This window comes from Ornithorhynchus anatinus, chromosome X5 (assembly GCF_004115215.2).
Source record: "Ornithorhynchus anatinus isolate Pmale09 chromosome X5, mOrnAna1.pri.v4, whole genome shotgun sequence".
Taxonomy (NCBI): Eukaryota; Metazoa; Chordata; class Mammalia; order Monotremata; family Ornithorhynchidae; genus Ornithorhynchus; species Ornithorhynchus anatinus.
This window is the reverse complement of record NC_041753.1, coordinates 56,955,361-56,974,308: the sequence shown is the minus strand read 5'-3', so window position 1 is coordinate 56,974,308 and position 18,948 is coordinate 56,955,361. Positions and strand designations below refer to the sequence as shown.

Sequence of the window (18,948 nt, the reverse complement as noted above, 5' to 3'; positions counted from 1 at the left end):
TAACTGATCTCTGCCTTCTAGAGGGGAAGGGGTGGACAAAAATGGATGAAATTCCATAGTTAAGAATGGGATGATAGATAGGGACACTAGGAACAAGTGGATAAATGAATGGGCAGCCATTGGAATGGTGGAACCAGAAAGTGGGTGGGGGGCTAAGGAATGCTAAAGCTCCCCTTCCTGCCTTCATTAGAACTTTATTAGATCTTGGATGCAAGTTTTTTTTTTTGAAGTGTCTGACTCTTACGTGCTCTTTGAACTCCAAATTTCTTGGCAAAAAGACCTGAAAAAACTGAGCACTTAATGATGATATTTCATAAGCTATGATTAGCATGGATCTGAATTGGACACTCAGAGCGTTACAGATGGTTGAAAAGAGAGAGAGCAAGAAAGACAACTGCTAATTAAATACCCAAAACCATAAAAGAAAGCATTTGTTTGCATATAATCTCACACTTGCCTCAGGAGCAAGAGAAGGAGAATCATGATTCTTCTGTTGTAAGAAAGAACTCAGTGCACCAGTGACTGCATGGGTCAGAGCTAATGACAGGTTGAAAAAGTTCTCAGAATCCTGGTGCTTAAGAGCCATAGGGCCTGGTTAGTTTAGCCATCTAACAGTAGGGGGTTTCGCTACAAGTATTTTTCTGTAGCAATTCAGTTCTGTGAGACTGAAAAGCAATAGGTCCAACAGCTTGACCATTTTGACAGATGTTGCGTGGTGATGTTAGCAGTCTTGGTCTCCTCTGGGGTCTGCCCTTAATACCCTGCTACCCTGCCTGCTTCCTGCAATGACCTGCTTAGGAGCCTCCCCACTGAACCGGAGTCAAATACCAAAGCAAGGTGTTGAAAAAAGGCTGAGGAAAAGGAGCTACTTTTCTCCTCAGTGGAGGGGCTTCTATTTCCCAATCTCCAACCTCCAAATTTCCCAAATTGAGTGTGCGGCCCAGAGGGGAGCTAGGTGAGGCAATGCCCAGGAGACACCTAGTTTGCCGCTCTCCAAGGGAGCTGAGGGAGGGCTAGCAGGAGTGGCTCTGCGATACACAATTTTAGCCCATGAATGGCTACCCTGTTCTTAACCTGTCGAACCTTTTGGAACCAGAAGTTAATTCCAACACCTGTAGAAAAGAATTAGGCGTAACACAAGGCGAAAACATAGGAATTAGGGTAAAAATCCCCTTAAGATTTTTTTTTAACTTCTTAATAGGGAATACTTCTAGGGAAGGAACTGGAAAATGATGGGCAATGTAAAACGTCAGCTTCAGCAGCCAGGATTTTACTTTCAATAGGTAACATCCCATGTGTCTTCCAGGTAGGACCTGATTGAATTTTCAGGGCTTGCCCTGATCTGGCGTGGTTCCTCTGTAGACTAAGCTGGACAGCAATTGGAGATTTGGAGTCTGGCTCAACTGAACCTAGAATTTCTGAAATATGTCCAGTAGGATTCTTCACATGACTGCAAGGTACTCTGGTTGTTCAAGAAGCCCAGCAATATTGGCAGAAGCAGCAAAGGAAAAAAGTACATTTAATGTACTCCTTTGCTTTGCTTTTACCTCCTTCTGAGTTAGAAATTGCAAGATAAAGGACGCATCCCCTTCCCTCTTACAGTGGGATTCATGCTGGAGGAGGGGAAGCCTGGGTTGTTGGACTCTGCGATAGCCTGACTCGGTCCCTTGGGCGCATTAGAGCCCATGCACAGTTTCACTTTCTGGACCCAAGAACGGCATTGAAATCCGCATGGCGAATTTCTTTACGAGGCTTCCGAGGCACCCGAGAACTAGAGTACTGAGTACCGTATGTTAACCTCTGCTCCAATATTGTCATCTCTCCACACCCCACAGCTTTACTGCAGGGTATCTGCCTCCTGCATGGAGATGTTTAAACATTTGACCGTGCCAACACCATTCTGTCTTGAGTCATATGTGCTGGAAAGAAAAAAATAATAATAATCTCAGTTTCAAGTGGAGATGTGACTCCGGGGTTGGTTATGTGAAATGATTTGCATGTTGACCCTATTTTCGTACTGTTCTTTTTTCCATTGTCTTTCTAATGTAATAGCTGCTTCAACTGAGATTTCATTTTAATGATTTCATTTAATGCCTCAAGGAACTGACTTACCCTTTGCCCCTTGGGAATTGGGGCCCTGCAGAATCTTGTAACAGATTACCCTTTTCAGACATACTTATTTAATCAATATCTCTGTAAACACTTATTTTACACTTGACTTCTCCGTGAAAGTAAGGCATTTCCAAAGCATTTGGAGTCTAACTGATCTGCATCCTTCATAAATAGAGCAAATAGAAGAGATAATTTTTGTGTCATACTTAAAGTTATGTCGCCATCTGTATACATTTTAACTTTGAGTGCTTCTATGTTTTATAGAAGCATCTTGTATGCATACATGTCCTAATCAATCAATCAGTTGTACTTACAGAGTACTTACTGTGTGCAGAGCACTATACTAAGCACTTGGGAGAGTCCAATACAACAGAGTTGGTAGATATGTTCTCAAGTGGCGGGCACTGAATCCCAAGATGGGAAAACCTTAGGGCTCTTGTTATTTGCTGCTCATGCCCATGTGATTATAACCCCAAAAATGTTTAGCATATTATATTTTGCTTCCCTTCCACCTCTCTTCTCCCTTTTCTCAGTCAATCGATTGTATTTTGTGAGCACTTACTATGGGCAGAGCACTATCCTAAGCACTTGGGAAAGTGCAATATAATAGAGTTGGGAGACATGTTCCCTCCCCACAATGAGCTTATAGTCTAGAGGTGAGATGATCACCAGGACCATGCAGATTTTCATTTAATTTTATTTTCTTGCCATATCTAGTCTCCATCTCCTGATTCTTCTTCACCCCGAGGTGCCGAATCGTCAAGTAGGCAACATCATCAGGATGACACGGCAGAACCTTCCACTAATAAAGAGGTAGAGTGCAATCTTTTCACAAAAGCCACCATCCTGTTCCAGTTCATTCCTGTGCCTGTTTATCCCCTTTCCTTCTTCATGCAGATTCTAAGCCCAATTAACCTTCACAGTAGTTTTCTTAAGTCTCTCTGATTGAAACCCTCATGAACTAAGCATCCTTTCTGATGGCTAGCCTTGGCTTGTGATCTCCATCAATCGCTAACTGTTGACTTGAGGAAATTAAGTTGATTTCAAAGCCTATGGGAAGATTTATCCTGTGCATTATTGATTTTTCTTCATCGTCCATGGGATTGATTGAACACTTACTGTGTGCAAAGCACTGTAGTAAGCACCTGGAAGAATGCAATACAACAGAGCTGGTAGACCCGTTCCTTGCCCACAGCGAGCTTATTTTTCTTCCAAAGGAAAAGCCGCATTTGAAAAAAACCCCAGCAGAAGCACCACTGGCATTCCTGTGAGCCGAAGGAGCATGTCCCTTCTTTCTTTGCAGAATGCCTGGCTTCCTTCAGGATTGCATTCCTCACAATTCCCCAAAATGGGACCAGATTCCTGCAAGGGGAAAGATATGGGCGTTTCCATCAAGGAGAATAGCAGACTCCTCTGTCATTTGTCTTTCTGACTTAAGCAAGTATTAGAACTAAATCCCAAGTGCGCTTTTTTATGGGAATCGAGGGGAAGTTAATATTGAACTGTGGTGTCATCTGGGTGGGGGGATGGTTGTTTGTAAATGGAGTGCTTGCCTAACTAGCCCCGAAAATATGTAAAATTCAAAACCAACTAATGAGTGACTGTCATTTTTTCTCATTTGGGGCAGATGAAAATGCCATCCGTCATTTTTCTTGAGAAGTGAACCTGTTCAAAGAAGTCGTATTTAAAACTCAACTGAAACAAAAATGCAGGTGTATTTCTTGGCAGTAGATTTTTCTCATTACATCTGAGGTAAATAGGAGGTATTTTTTGAAAGCCAGAGAATAAGGATATGTGTCCTAAGGCAGTGCTTCCCAACTGGATTTCTAGGCCATCCCAGAGTGACTTGGCAACTTGCTCGGAATGCTTTGATCATTTTGAGGCACAGCCGTCTTGGATTCAGTGGGCACATTCAGTGAAATTAATGATGGCTTGCCAAAATGGAAAACTCACTGATCTCTGATCACTCCCTCCCTCTTCACTCCCCCAACTTTTTCAGTCCTTCAAACGGGGTTGGGCGCAAGGACGAAAGTGAAGAAAGTGTGGCAATGTGCCAACAAGCTGCTTCTCACGTTGTGTGCCCCCAACTGTACAGATACAGTTTGCATTTGCCATATGATAGTTGTCTTGTGACAAACTAGCTTCCCCCCTCCCCGCTGGCCACCCCACTCTACTATGTATATAACTTCTTTTGCAGTTTTTCCTTGCTATTACTTCCCAGCTGAAAGCCACCATGTACAGAAAACCACCAGGAGATAGACTGAAAATCCTCAGTCCAGTCCCCACCCCAGGAGTGTGGATCCTTACCTGGCCCCAAATCCATCGGGCCAAATTGTCCCTCTAGACCTCCAGAACCTGAAGATCACATATGTGAGATTGTCTGTCCATGAGACATGGCACCATAATCACCAGCCCCCTTCCTCGCCCCCTGGCCGAAGGAGGGCTGTATAACGAGAGAGGGAGGGTACCACCCGCCTGCATTTGTGTCACTCCTTGCAGCCATTTGAGAGGTGCCGTTGACTGGGAAGTTGGATGCTGTGACCCTGCCCCTTGTTCCTTCATGACAAAAATCACCACACTCATGTCTGGCACCCAATGGTCAAATATTAACACATTGATCATCTAGGGTTAGGTTATCAATGTACAGACTGTCATTGAAACCATCTTTTGAAGCCTCCCCTATCCTCCGGGGGATTATCTAGACTGCAAGATCACTGTAGGCAGTGTCTAGCAGGATTGGCATATCACATTCCCCAGCATGATACTGGGATTAAAAACACCCAATCTATGATGTGTGTTTGTCCAGCAACCACTGACTTGTGGTGACTGTGGAGATTAGGAAGGAGAAAGGTAAAGGTATTGGACTGAGAATGAAATGCCCACCTCCCATCTCCCTTTTTCCTTCCTCCCCCCGCTCTCTCCATTTCCCCCTTTCTTTCTCCCTTCCTGTCTTCTTCCTTTCCCTCTTTCCTCTCTTAACCCTTTCCCTTTCCCCAGCCACCAATCTTCAACTTTCTTCACCGCTTCTCCCCTCTCCCTTCAGTTATGATAATATTAATTCTCATCTGGGTTTTTTTAAATGTTTTAGTAACCGTGAGACAGGTTTTTTAAAACGAATACCGTAAATCAAGCATTGAATTTTGCAGTTGAGAGAGTAAGGCATAAAATCTCATAGTGCATTTCAAAATCAAGTAATAATACTTAATGGTATATGTTAAGCACCTCGGTAAGAGCTGGAGATCCCCTCTCAAACCTCCGTAGCCACTGCCGACTTCAAGTCACCCCAATCCATCCCTGTCCCCAGCCAAATCATCCTGGAATAGATCCTACCTAATTGCTCGTAAGTCTGTGGAAAAAGTACCCTGTGATGCAGCCATTCATAGTACAATCACATCTTCAAGGAACCTGACTCATTTGTATCATGGGATGTATGTGAATATATAAATGCAACAGAATCTCCATCTTGGGGAATGCACAGACTTCAGGGTGGATATGGCATGGAAGAGGTATTCAGTGGGAGTTCTGTCCACGGTTATCACGGCAGCCACCTCACTGGGAAGGAGGGGGCTTGGTGGCCTGTTTAGCCTTCCCGTTCACCCAACTAAGCCAATCCTTTCCATCCATCACCATGACACACTAGCCCTGCACCCCATAAGAAGGAGCCTGGTGGTGACCAAAGGATGAGCAGAGATAGCAGAGGAATGATCAGGGAAGCAGGCTGGGAAGGGAGTGACGGGAGTTGGTTGAGGATAGTTGGGGGAATTTCTCAGCAGATGGGGGATCTGTGGGTTTGTCCTGGAGAAGAACAGCAGTTGGAGAGAGTCAGGTGAAAACCCAGAGAGAGGAGTGGTTGGGGAAAGGTAAAAAGGGAGAATGAGAAGCAAGAAAACCCCATAGGGCGAGGAAGGAGTAGGAAGGTGAGGAGAATTCCAAAGAGGAAGGAGGAGGAATTGCTGAGGGAGTTGTTGGCAGGGGAGAAGGGACGGCGTTCAGAAGAGGGAAGAAATGAGGAAGAGAGCCACTGAATGGTAGTCATCATCAATGGTATGTATTGGGTGCTTACTGTGCACAGAACACTGTACCTAGGGCTTGGGAGAGTACAATACAGCAGATGCATTCCCTGCCCACAGTGAGCTTGCAGTCTAGATAATCCCCCAGAGGATAGGGGAGGCTTCAACAAATGGTTTCAGTGACAATTTGTACATTGACAACCGAACCCTAGATGATTGATGTGTTAGTATTTGACCATTGGGTGTTTAATTTTCAGTGATTCACATATGCTGCCTTCTCACCTCTTCTTTCATGTATAGTAATTATATGATTATAGTGGATGGAAGAGGAACAGAGGAAGAATAAGCAAAAAATGATCATTGTTGCCTGAAGACAGTAATACAATTGTCACTTGAAACCTACTTGGGAATAGACAACACAAACTGTAGACATGTGTGGATTATATGTAAATGATCATACCTGAACATTTATGGTCCTCCAAGTCTTTCTTACAACTTGATGTAGCCCTAGAGAAAATCCCAGTGAAAATCATTGTTCTTGGCTTTCATTAATGTGTGAATTTGTTCACTTCATTAAAACAGTTCCAACTGCTAGTCGGAGAGATTATTGGGCATAGTCCATATAGCAGAGGAACAAAGTGCTAGTCCTCTGATTACATATCTGAGGTAATGAACCAGATGCTGTGTTGCAGACTTGATTTCTCAGTTTCTACTAGCATTAGCACGTTTCTGGTTGTCCTTAAAATATGCATGCAGGAATTTACACGTCTTTGCTTTAATCACATCTTCAATAAAATAAAGCAACAGCACTTTTTCTCTAGTCAAGTGCTCATAAATAGAAGCAAGAACAGCAAACACCATCCAGGTCAATTCTAGTTTTTCTAGCTCTTATATCACAGCCCAGTAAAGTTATGCATTTTTGCAATTGCTGTTTTAAAGAAGAATTCACCATTGAGCATAGCATTACCATAATGTACATGTTTGTCCAAATAATAGCCAAACGCTATAGACAGGGTAATTGGATACCTGGAGGCCTAACTGCTTCTACTGACCACATTGAAAAACTCAGTCAACTGATCATCGAGCTTCTTGGTTAAAAAAAAAATCATGGAAAAATAATAATGGTATTTAAGCACTTACTATGTGCCAGGCACTGTAATAAGCGCTGTGGTGGATACAATTAAACCGGGTTGAACACTGTCCTTTGTCCCACGTGGGGCTCACAGTCTCAATCCCCATTTTACAGATGAGGTAACTGAGGCACAGAGAAGTTAAGTGACTTGCCCCAGGTCACACAGCAGACAAGTGGTGGAGCCAGGATTAGAACTCATGACTTTCTGACTCCCAGGCCAGTGCTCTATCCACTATGCCATGCTGCTTCTTTAATGTGTAGCTTTTCTAACCTTTGTGCTTTGCTTATCTCAAACCCAGCAGGACAATGCCAGGGATAGGCTTGACATAAGTAAAGTTTTATCTCTGACTTCAGTTTTCAGACCAATAGGCCAGGTGGCCCCTCAAAAATCCATACTGTCCCACCCTGTGAGGAAAATATAGTTTCTGATTCATTCTAATACTTCATCCCATACGGCTTTGCGTTCTTTACCTTCTAAAGAGATGAATTTTTTTTTTAACCAGTACCCACCTGAGAGTGATAGTTTTCCTTTCTCCATCCACCCCTAAATTTGTGCCAGTTGTATATATGGAACATATGTCTGAACAAGGTCAAGTTTGTTATTTGAATTAAACTCAGCCTTTAGTATATTTCTTTATAAGAGCTGGTAAAAGGTAAGTATTACTCCAGGTAGAACAAATAGGCATATGAATTGTTACTCTAAACTCCTCAAGCAGTGTACTTGCTCACCTTGCCCATTTTTAAAGTGGTTTGGGAGTCATTCTTACTGTTGGGAGAGCTCATCAATTAATCAGTGGTTTTTATTGAGTGCTTACTGTGTGCAGAGCGCTGCACTAAGTGCTCGGGAGAGTACCATGCAGTAGAGTTGGTAGACATGATCTCTGCCCACAAGGAGATTACAGTCTAGACGGGGAGACAGACATTAAAATAAATTATAGATAGGAGAAATGGCAGAGTAAAGGGTATTGTACATAAGTGCTGTGAGACCGGGGGTTGGGTATCAAGTTTGCTTTTCATGAAGCAAAATTCCATGGCCCATCATTAATTTCTTACTCATGCTTCTGTTTCTGATCAGTCCATCAGTGGTATTTATTGAGCACCTACTGAGTACAGTACAACCAAAGCAAAACTCATATTCTCTGACCTCAAGGAATGTACAGTTTAATGGGGTATACACATGTAAATCGCACAAGGAATATGTTTCTCAGAATAATAAATGAGACTAGGTAGAGATCAAAACCAACAGTACACATTATGGCTTAGTAAGAGTAGGACTGCAGTAGTTAATCCAAGTTTATATTATAAAGGCTGCCTCCCTGTTGGAATGTTTTCTAGAGCCATAGTCGTACTGCTAGCCCTTTAAATGTTCAATGATTTTTGACTTGATAGTGAAGTTCTTTAAAATTTGAATTATTTTTTGTTATTTCTGTTGGCAGAACTAGCCATTTAAGCAGCTTCTGACACTCAAAGAAAAACCAAAAATCCAGCAGCTGCCTGAAAAAAAAATAGTTTTCTAATTACCAAAATACTATCAACATCAAAAGTATTTATTGAGTGCCTTCTGTGGACTGTGTAATGTAATAAGTTTTACGGAATACTCCAAAGTTAAAGACCCAGTCCCTGACCTTCAACTGCTTGCACGCTAATAGTGAAAGCAGTAGACATACATTGGTGATCGTACCATAGTTAAGAGTGAAAGAATACTATAAATGCTATGCATAAGTGAATAAACATATATAATAACTAAACAACTAGACTGCAGTTTATGACACTATCTAATAAATGCCTATATTTTGTGAACATTTTCTTCATTTTTTCTAACCAACTCTCTACTGTTCATAACTGTGTGTTGGTCAGGTATTTATTTTGTGTATTGCAGGGCTGGGTTTTCAATGTATATTTTGAACATGTTTTGCCCTCTTTGATACTCTCTTTTTCTTAATTACAGTCAAGAAAAAGCTTGGCTTCATTCCCAACCTACGTAGAAGGTAAGATACAAAAAAAAAATGTAAATGCAGAACAATTCAGGCATCTTTTAGAGTTCCGTAGTACATCATACTGTAGGGAATGCTGTCTTGGAGGAAAGGAGGTTGAGAGGTGACCGAACAATGGTGTTCAACTATTTGAAGGAAGAAGTGACTAGGTGTTTCCTGTTTCCACTGAGAGGACAAAGGGGATTTAGTTTAGGTATAAGGAAAACTGCCTTGCTGGAATGTTAGACTTGGAGTAAATTATGAGGAGAGCAGTATAAACTCTAAAAACTGGACAGATTTCCATTTCCCTGGGGTAACAAGGAGGCAGGGGGATGAACTAGATACCCCCTTATGGTCTCTTTCATCTTTAGTTTCTATGGATCAAATCCACTTCTTTTGTGTGATTTCTACCTAAGGGAATTTTTAAGTAGCTCATAACTCCCCTGCCCCCCCCCCCCCGCAAAAAATTCCTTTCTCAATCCCCAGTACTTAAATCCAATTGAAATAATAAAAAGGTTTTTTTTTCTTTTATTAAATTGTTTACATCTCCTTCTTACATTTGGGACTAGGAAGGTTGAGCAGGCCAAAAAAAAAAAAAAACAGGCTAAACCAAATTAGCCATTTGGAGGAATGGGGAATCTTTAATGTGCACATTTTGTGAGATTCTCTGAGCAGATATTTGAAAACTTTGGACTCTTATCTGTATCTGTGCAAATTTCCAAGTTTCAAGGATGTCTGTCTTATGCTCATGAATGCCTACTCAATGTAGTAATAGACTGGACTCTGATCTCCCAAATTTTGAAGAGCATCTTCCAGTCATCTCCATGGAATTGTTTTGAGAAAAAATACCAAGACTCCAATATCGCTATTAGGTCAATCCCTTCGTGACCAATGCAACCCAACTGCCTGAAACAATGCACCTTTCAGTGTGAGTGAATTGATCTCCATGAAACAAGGAAAAAAAATTAAGCTGGAAACACAAAATAAAAAGAGATAATGCCAAAGCTGATGCTCTCAACAAATGTGGTATGCCTACACATATACTGAACAAACCATGGGGACCACAATAATAATAATAATTCTAGTATTTAATAATAATAAAATAGTAATCATAATTGTGGTATTTAAGTGCTTACTGCCTGGCAATCACAGTAATAATAATTGTGGTATTTGTTAAGCGCGTAGTGTGTGCCAGGCACTGTACTAAGTGCTGAGGTGGATACAAGCAAATTGAGTTGGACACAGCTCAGGGGTAGATACAGGATAATCAGGTTGGACACAGTCCCAATCCCACATGGGGCTCACAGTCTAAGTAAGGGGGAGAACAGATACTGAATCTCCCTTTTACAGATGACGAAAGTGATGCATAGAGAAGTTAAGTAACCATATCATTAAATAATCGAGGTTGTGGATCAGTTCAGACAATTAGCGTCAGGGTGCAGGCTTGGGTTGGATGTAGGTAAGCTGGCTGATGCTGCGTTGAATGAATAAATGGATGAAAGAGCCACCGCACGCATAAAACCTGGGGTAAGTATTGGCTGGGATTATGCCCCAACCCTCCCTGAGGCCATCTTGCTTGTCCCTTTTCTTTCCCCTTCTCCCTACCATGCCCGCCTGCCCTGCCTGCCTCGGCCCAGGCCAGCCCAATATGCTTTGTTGCTGCTGTAGAAATCTGCATGTGCACAGTATGTAGCACCGGTTCCCAACCTGGACATAATAAGTTTGAGGTGTCAGTAGGACATCCAAGTAGACATGTCCTGAAGGCAAGAGGAAATGCGAGACTTCAGAGAAGGAGAGAGAGCAGGGCTGGAGATGTAGATTTGAGAATCGTCCTTAGAGAGATGGTAGTTGAAGTCATGCTAGTGAATGAGTTCTCCAGGGAAGTGGGTGTAGATGGAGAACAGATCAAACCCATGGAGATCTGTGGGTATTTGCAGCCAAGTTGTTGGCTAGGCTGGGTAAATAGATTTTTTTTTGCATGTGTGGGTCCAGGATGGGTATGAGTCAGTAGTCTGCAGATACAGAGAGAGCCGGGTACTAAACATAGCACCTATGCAGGAGAACCAACCTGGCTTCTAACTTTTTTCTTTAATATTAGTTGAATGAAAAAGCTATCATAAACTCTGGATGAGATTATGGGAGGATTCATTATCATTTCTAGACATGTATCAAAGCATTCATTCACTTACAAATATTTCTCCCTTCCAGGTAATGGTATTTATAGACATTTAAAAGTTTTTTTATTGTTTTCATACACAAATATACACCCACACTTATTCAAGAGGAAAAGTGTAGCTTTTCAGGGAATCGTTGGAGCTATGTTATGGGTGTGTAATAGAAAACCTCCCTTAAAGGAAAGAGAGAGAATTTTATTTTCCTTTTGCATTCATGAATGGAAAATGGATGCTGTAATGTGCTTTTTAAAAATTAGCTTTCTGGCTGAGATTTTGCTAAGATTCTAGTTGGCATTTGAAATGCAGAATATTCTTTTCTGAAATAAGTGTTTATAACAGAAGGGCTAACAGGCTTTGTACCATAAAAAGTCACAAAGCATGCAAGAATGATAAGAATAGGAATTACAGTATTAATAAAGCCTTTACTATGTGCCAAGCCCTGGAGTAGATTCAAGTTAATCAGGTTGGCTACAGTCCCTGTCCCACATGGGGTTTATATTAGAAGTAGCAGGGAGAACAGGTATTGAATTGCCATTTTACAGATGAGGAAACTGAAGCACAGAGAAGTTTAGTGATGTGCCATTGGTCACACAGCAGGCAAGTGGATGAATCGGTATTAGAATGCAGATCCTCTGAGTCCCAGGCCCATGCTCTTTCCTTTAAGCTGCGTGTGGTTACAGAAATTTTCATACATTGCATATTATTACAGTAGAAAAAGTGTTTATTCTGGTAGAGAGATACATCTTCAGTTTGTTGGGAAGACCTTATAGTAACTATGGCATTTGTAAAGTGCTTATTATGTACCAAACACTGTACTAAGCGCTGGGGTAGCTATGACAATCACATAAGACATAATCCCTGTCCTAAATGGTGCTCATGGTCTATGTTGGAGGGGCGGGGGGCAAGTATTGAATTTCCATTTTACAGATGAGGGACCCAAGGCACAGAGAAGTTAAGTGAGTTGCCCAAAGTCACACAGCAAGCGAGGGGCAGAGCCAGGATTAGAACCCAGATTTCCTGATCCCTAGACCCGTGTTCATTGCCTCTAGTCCACTCTGCTTCTCAGCATGGACCTTATGTCAACCATGTCATACCTGTAATTAGCATGTTGAAGAGGGGGAAACGAGGATGGGGAATGAGGTAGTGATATTGCAATGGTGAGGGATGTTAAACTGCTCCTCAGAATTTGTTCCAACGATTTTTGGTTGAATGACCTATAACACACCTACAGTAATAGCAACTTCATTTAATTACCACATAATCTTTTTTAAGGATTTTTTGGGAAACCCTATCTCTTGATTTTTATTTCAATTACTTCTGTAGAGGTAGTTTTTAAAAAATTTTTGGTGAATGGATTAATTTCAGTTTGCAGCCTAAGCAGCTCTAAGCAGCTATTTAAAAAGGAAAGACGAGTTTGACATTTTAGGGCAAAATTTTACTCCATGGTAGATGAACCTCCATGAAGAAAAGGGAGATGGTTCCAATTTCAAGTAAATTAGCCTAAAACGTTGCCTTGTTTTAGGCGAGGATGCTTTGGTTTGGGAGAATAAATGAATCCCTTAATTCATATAGCATCCAGGCTAAGGAAAATTGTTTGGCTTTGATTGCTTGTATTTAAATTATTCTTCCTTGAGGGGATAAATTCTCTCTCTGGTTTATAGTAAAAGAGGTGGCAGCAAAAAAGAAGGGAATTGTTCTGGGAAAGAAGGCAATTGTAAAGCTCATCCCTTTCAAAGTTAAAACTCAACACCACAAAGCAGAGTTCAGAATTTCCATTTCTCATATCTAATTACAATGTGAATTATGGATAATGGGGCCATAAGTTCCCTTTTTGAGATATTTTTCCCTCTGCTGCCCTCACTTTTTCAATATTGACCCAGTACCCCCAGGTACCTTGGGGACAACAGGTTTTCCTCCTTGTCAAACTGTGGGCAGAAGAACTCGAGCTCTCCAGGAGTAATCCCGCAGAAACAGGGTACCAATGTCCATCTGATAGGCCAACCCTCTAAAGCATTTACTTGTCCCCATTCTCTATTTTGCAAATCTTGTCACCCTAATCATAGAGAAAAGTCAGGAGTGAGCGAATGTCAGGCTGTGAATTAGGGAGTAAGAAATGACGGGGAGAAAGATGGTATTTTGTAATATGCCAACTGAATCCTCTGGATTTCACATTTAATCAAAATGATGTTTGCATCATTAGGGGTGACGGGGGAGGGAGCCCTTTTTAATGATGTTGATGATGATAATGGTAATCAAAATATTAATATTTGTTAAGCACTGTGTGCCAACCCCTGAACTTGGCTTGATAGATACACTGGGACAGATACAAGATAATCAGGTCAGACACAGGCCCTGTCCCACATAGGGTCCACCGTCTCCTTTTCTGGATGGATATTTCTCATTGCTTAGAACCGAAAAGAAATTGCCCCTGGTCTTGGGGCCCATTGGTGCACCCAGTTGCCACAGGCATTGAGATAGCCAGCCACTCAGGTATTTCCTTTGTAACATCCCTAGATGTGACAGTTATAAATAACAGTGACACTGACCTTCCCCTGTACTGAATTGCAGCCACTTGAGAAGTAGCATTTGCTCACCTAAGATGTGGAGTTGAATTGTGTGTCTTCTACCTTGCCTCCCTCAGAATGTGGCTTTGCTCACTTCTGGGGTCTCTGTGTTGTAGTTCCTGGGCCCTGTGATCCTGAGGATTTAATTGATGGAATCATTTTTGCGGCCAACTACCTGGGCTCTACCCAGCTGCTCTCTGACAAAACTCCCTCCAAGAATGTGCGAATGATGCAGGCCCAGGAAGCAGTGAGCAGAATTAAGGTGAGTGTGGCATCTTGTGTGGCCAGCTTATGGGTGACCATCTCTTGAATACTCCATAGCAAAGGTCGATTTAATAATAATAATAATGATGGTATTTGTTAAGTGCTTACTATGTGCCAGGCACTGTTCTAAGTGCTAGGGTAGATACAAGGTAGTCAGGTTGTCCCACTTGGGGCTCACAGTCATGATCCCCATTTAACAGATGAGGTAACTGAGGCACAGAGAAGTTAATTGACTTGCCCGAAGTCACATAGCTGACACGTGGCAGAGCTGGAATTAGAACCCACCACCTCTGACTTCCAAGCCCGTGCTCTTTCCACTAAGCCATGCTGCCTCTTATTTCCTGGTATAGAGTTCCTGGTATAGAGTTAATTATGGTATTTTTTAAGTCATAGGCACAGCTCAGCATTTGGGATCATTACTGGCTTTCTGTCCACAACTCTTTTGAGCATAGATTCAGTCTTTGGGATACCCTGTGATGTAAAAGGATGCAACCCTTTTCAATAACACATAGGAGTTACCTTTTTCCAGTGTACAGAAGGGTGTCCTGAAGCTGTGCCAAAGGCTCTGAGCCCCGAGGAGAGCCAACCTTTCCTTAGGGTGCCACTTTCACTTCCTTCTACACTTTCCTTTCTACACTGCCCACAGGTGTATGGTGGGCAAGGAACAGGAGGGCAGTGTCTGGAGAGCTGGGGTCAACATCTGCCCCCTCAATTTATGGCGACAATAGATACTGAGGAGTGGGAACCAAAGAACTGCCAGGTGAAAGGGGGGCAGCAGGTGGCTTTCTGGTCACCCTAGATCAGCATCCTAAAAGAGCCTTATCACCACCAGTCACCCCAGCCAGGGATGCTCCTAGGATAGTACAAGTGGCCCAAAAGAATGATTGTACCACCAAAAGTAAGCTGTTTCCTGCCTTCTCACCTTCTCATTTCACAATATACTAGAAAACACAAATTAATTGTTGCCTACTATTTAATTTTCTCCTCATCATCCTTTTACATCCAGGTAAACATTTGTTATAGATTCACCCACAATTTTTACTCACCAGTTTATAAGATGATTATGCACTCAATTCTCAGTTCCCAACTATGGGAAGACACTGGAATTTGGGAAATCAACACAGGGATCTCAACACCAATAAAAACTTTTGTAATCTCCCCAAAGCCCATGCCCATGGACATTTATTGGTGCACACACAAGTGGAGGAGGGTTGTTTGCAAAGTGCAACTAAACTCTAACTTTCTTTCGCAAAAGGGAAACATTTACACAGTAGGTTCTTAAAACATACCAACCTCCTAAGAAAGTGGCCATACTTTTCCCCAAGGATTTTCTGACCTTTCTGTAAGCCATCCTCAAGCTCTTCTGAATGCCATCTTCACGATTTGGTGGAAGCAACAGTTACAGAACTTTGTATCACAAGTTTTAAGGCAGGAATAGCAACTCATTCCCACTGGCTAGGTCACATAGATGGTTGTGCATTAGTACATGGGCATCACTTTAAAAAGACTGCAGATCAGCAGTACGTAGATCTTAGCCACCTACTTAATTACAGTTAAATAGAACAAAAGTGAAATAGGTGAATAGAATTGTATATTAATTTCTTGCAGGTAGAGTGTTTCACAGTGGGAGAGGAATGAAGCATGAAAGAGTGAGAGACAGGGAGAGGGAAGGGAAGGGAATGAGAGGGGAGAATAGAAGAAGAGGTTCTAAAATGGAGAAGGGAGGACAGGAAGGAGGGGAGGAGAGAAGATGAGAGAGTGGAAGAAAAAATAAATAGACAAATTGGATTTTTAAAGATCCACATTAACATATTTTGTTATTGGCTGACAGATAAGGACTGACTTAATGAAAATGAAATGGAAGCACTTTATTATTTTTTTTCTTTCTGTCTTCTTTCCTTTCTTTACCCCTTGTTCTCTCCTTTCCTAGCCATTTCTTTTTTCTGTATTGCTTAATGGCTAGCGGTGATTGCAGGATATTGTTTCTCCTGTAACTGCAGCTAATTACATAGTTAACACCCGATAACAGTGTGGGGCTCTAATGCCAAGCTGACAGGGCCTAATGTACCATGCTCCCTGCTGCTTGTGACCTGGATAGTCGTGGTGGGTCAGCTGGTTAAGAGACGCAGTAAAGCCAGAGCCTGGATTTTTACCTGAAAATACCCTTTCATTTCCATGGCTATCATTATTTTTTGTTGTTATCCAAGCTCCATGAAACACACTGATGTCCTACTCGCTAAACCGGACTGATCCCCATCCATTGGTTTGCTTATATTTTTCAGGCTAAAGCAATATATTTTAGGGAAGTGAACTCATTTTAAACTACATTTTTCCTTTGCCCTGGGTACAGTATAGGGATTTTGAAGAGATGACTGGTCAGGGTTGGAGCTGCTTGGGAGAATGGGGAAAAAATTGCCTCCCTTTTATAATGGAGACCGCTTGGTCATTCATTTCTGCCGTAAATGTGCCTCAAGGTCCATGTGAGAAGCCCACAACCCCCATTTTGCCTTCACTTTGCTCCAAATGTTTCTGGATGTCTTGCCCTTTCCTTTTGTGCATATAAAAAACCACAACTGTAAAGTAAGTGTTTCTGATATTGTAACGTATTGCAGGGAAGGAAGACTTTTAGTACTTAAATGTCTGGATAATCCTTGTTCTCAGCAATGTACTTTTCTGTTCTACAAAGTACTAAGATTTTATTGTCTTTTTCCACTTTGGAGAGTATATGATTTTCCTCAGACCTCAGGTGAATCCTTTACTTATAGGTCATTGAGCACATATGAAATTATTGTGTCTCATATCCATGTCTAGTTTTTGCCTGTGCCTCTTGGGGATCTGATTCTTCCCTTCACTTTGTATAAGAAGTTTTGCCCTGTTGTTACTACCGTGATTGTGTCTTTGTCATATCCAAAGATTTTGGCCTTGATCCTGTTCCATTGGGGCATTTGTTCTCCTGAATGTATCTGTTCCTAATTTAGATGTGGAACTCAAGTTTGATCTTCTTACCTTCAAATTCCACCATGACTTAAGCAGTTTAGCATTCTCTCTCTCTCTTCACCTTGAGCTTGTTTGTGTTCTCTTAGCTTCCTTGTTCTTTCTTAGTGTTCTCTCTCTTTCTCCTTCCCTCCCTCTCCAATCATTGCACTTCCTTGTACTCTTTTTATCTGGGCAAAGCTTCACTCCTAACCTCTTGCCTTTTTTCACATTCTGTCCTCACTCCCAGGGGGTTGAAGTAAAGAAGCCATTTTCATCTCTTTCCTTCATTTCAAAACCCACCCATAGGTATAAGAGCCCATTCCGCTTAGCAGTATAGCTCCAATGATCCCAACCCATTTTGACATTTTCTCTGGGTTTTTTTTTCCCTTCTAATTTTATGTAATACCAGCTACTAACTGGTGGGCTTGGGTCATTATTCAGCATGGATTGTGGCACATGCATTTTCTTATTTTCAAAAATGTAAAGAAAAATAACATGTTTGATCATTTATATCAACATTTTATACCCACTTTCCTGATTTACCAAAGGCATTTGGAGATACTATCCATAAATAAGGGGAGTTTTTAAAAAATTGGATAACAAAAGGGGCTCACTATGTAGAATCAAAGTCTTCTGTAGCTGTGGTCCTGATTTAAAATATTATTTTCCATTTCAGTTGGGTGATTAATGAGCCAGTTGCATAATACACCTCTAATTGATTGCATAGACCATGAAGAAGGGTATTGTTTTGCTTCTGATGCATGCTTCCGCTGTGTTTTGTGGGGGCCTCCTTCCTTTAGTACAGTTTCTAATTCAGGCTTTTGGTCTGCTCATCTTGTGCTGGGTTTTGTCCTTGCATTAATTGTAAGTTTTCTATATGCCATTAAGATTTCAAAATGATCCAGAGGTGGCAAAGCTCTAAGATGGTAAAACGAAATGAAATTCAGAAATAGTTACCATAGTCACTGAACTTGTCAGCTCTTTTTGCCCTCCTTCTCCCACTCCCCTTCCAAGTCTAGCAACAGCCAAAGTTTCTGTTTTTCAGTATAATTTTGTAGTTCTTTTTAATATCCTGCCAGAATTTGTTTCCCCAACATGTTAAGTCTTTTGACCACACAGTCATTAGGCTTTGCTATTGAGCAAGAATGGAAACTCTCCCAGTATTGGCATGAATTTATCCTTCTCAGGTTAATGTGACTATTACAGTGCATATAAACTTTGTCCCTGAGTTCCCAAAAAGTCATGTAATAAAAAGATTCCCACAGGTGCAGGTCAGAGTATCTCATGTTAATCGGAGGCTATCAAATTATAATATAGTTCATAATCTGAAAAGGGTATTGTGCATCTGTAAAGTGTTTTTAGTGAAATTAAGCAGCACTTAGGGCAACATTTCAGCTGCTGCCTCCAAACTGTTGTGGAGCAAAATGCAAAATCACCATTTTGGGGGGAATCAGTGAAAAATTGATAAGGGTGCTCCACATTCCAGGACTCCTGGTCACTAGTATTTATTTAACTCATCCCTGTTTTTTCACAATAAAGTCATCCAGAAAATGCATTTAAATAATGAATGAGTTCATTCAATTAATAAGGTAGAGATTTTCTGCTGGGACTAAAATGAGGTCTCTGACCAGGTGAGTTCTGAGCTATCTGGGCAGCTCCAAAGAGATCAGTGATTTTTAATATTTAATTAGGTTGGTGTTAATTATGCAAGGTTTACATTTACCTTTGGCTTTCCACAGTGTC

General features: G+C 41.5%; 1 protein-coding gene across 9 annotated transcripts in view; it reads left to right on the top strand.

Moving 5' to 3' along the window:
* APBA1 (amyloid beta precursor protein binding family A member 1) overlaps nt 1–18,948 on the top strand; it is a 180,450-nt gene that overhangs the window by 133,766 nt on the left and 27,736 nt on the right. For 8 of the 9 annotated variants that reach the window (XM_029055285.1, XM_029055289.2, XM_029055292.2 and 5 more), the window contains 3 exons: nt 2,830–2,925; nt 9,203–9,242; nt 14,082–14,227. In XM_029055285.1, the coding sequence (XP_028911118.1) occupies nt 2,830–2,925; nt 9,203–9,242; nt 14,082–14,227 (282 nt within the window). The remainder of the gene's footprint in view (nt 1–2,829; nt 2,926–9,202; nt 9,243–14,081; nt 14,228–18,948) is intronic. The other variant, XM_029055293.2, reaches the window with a different exon arrangement.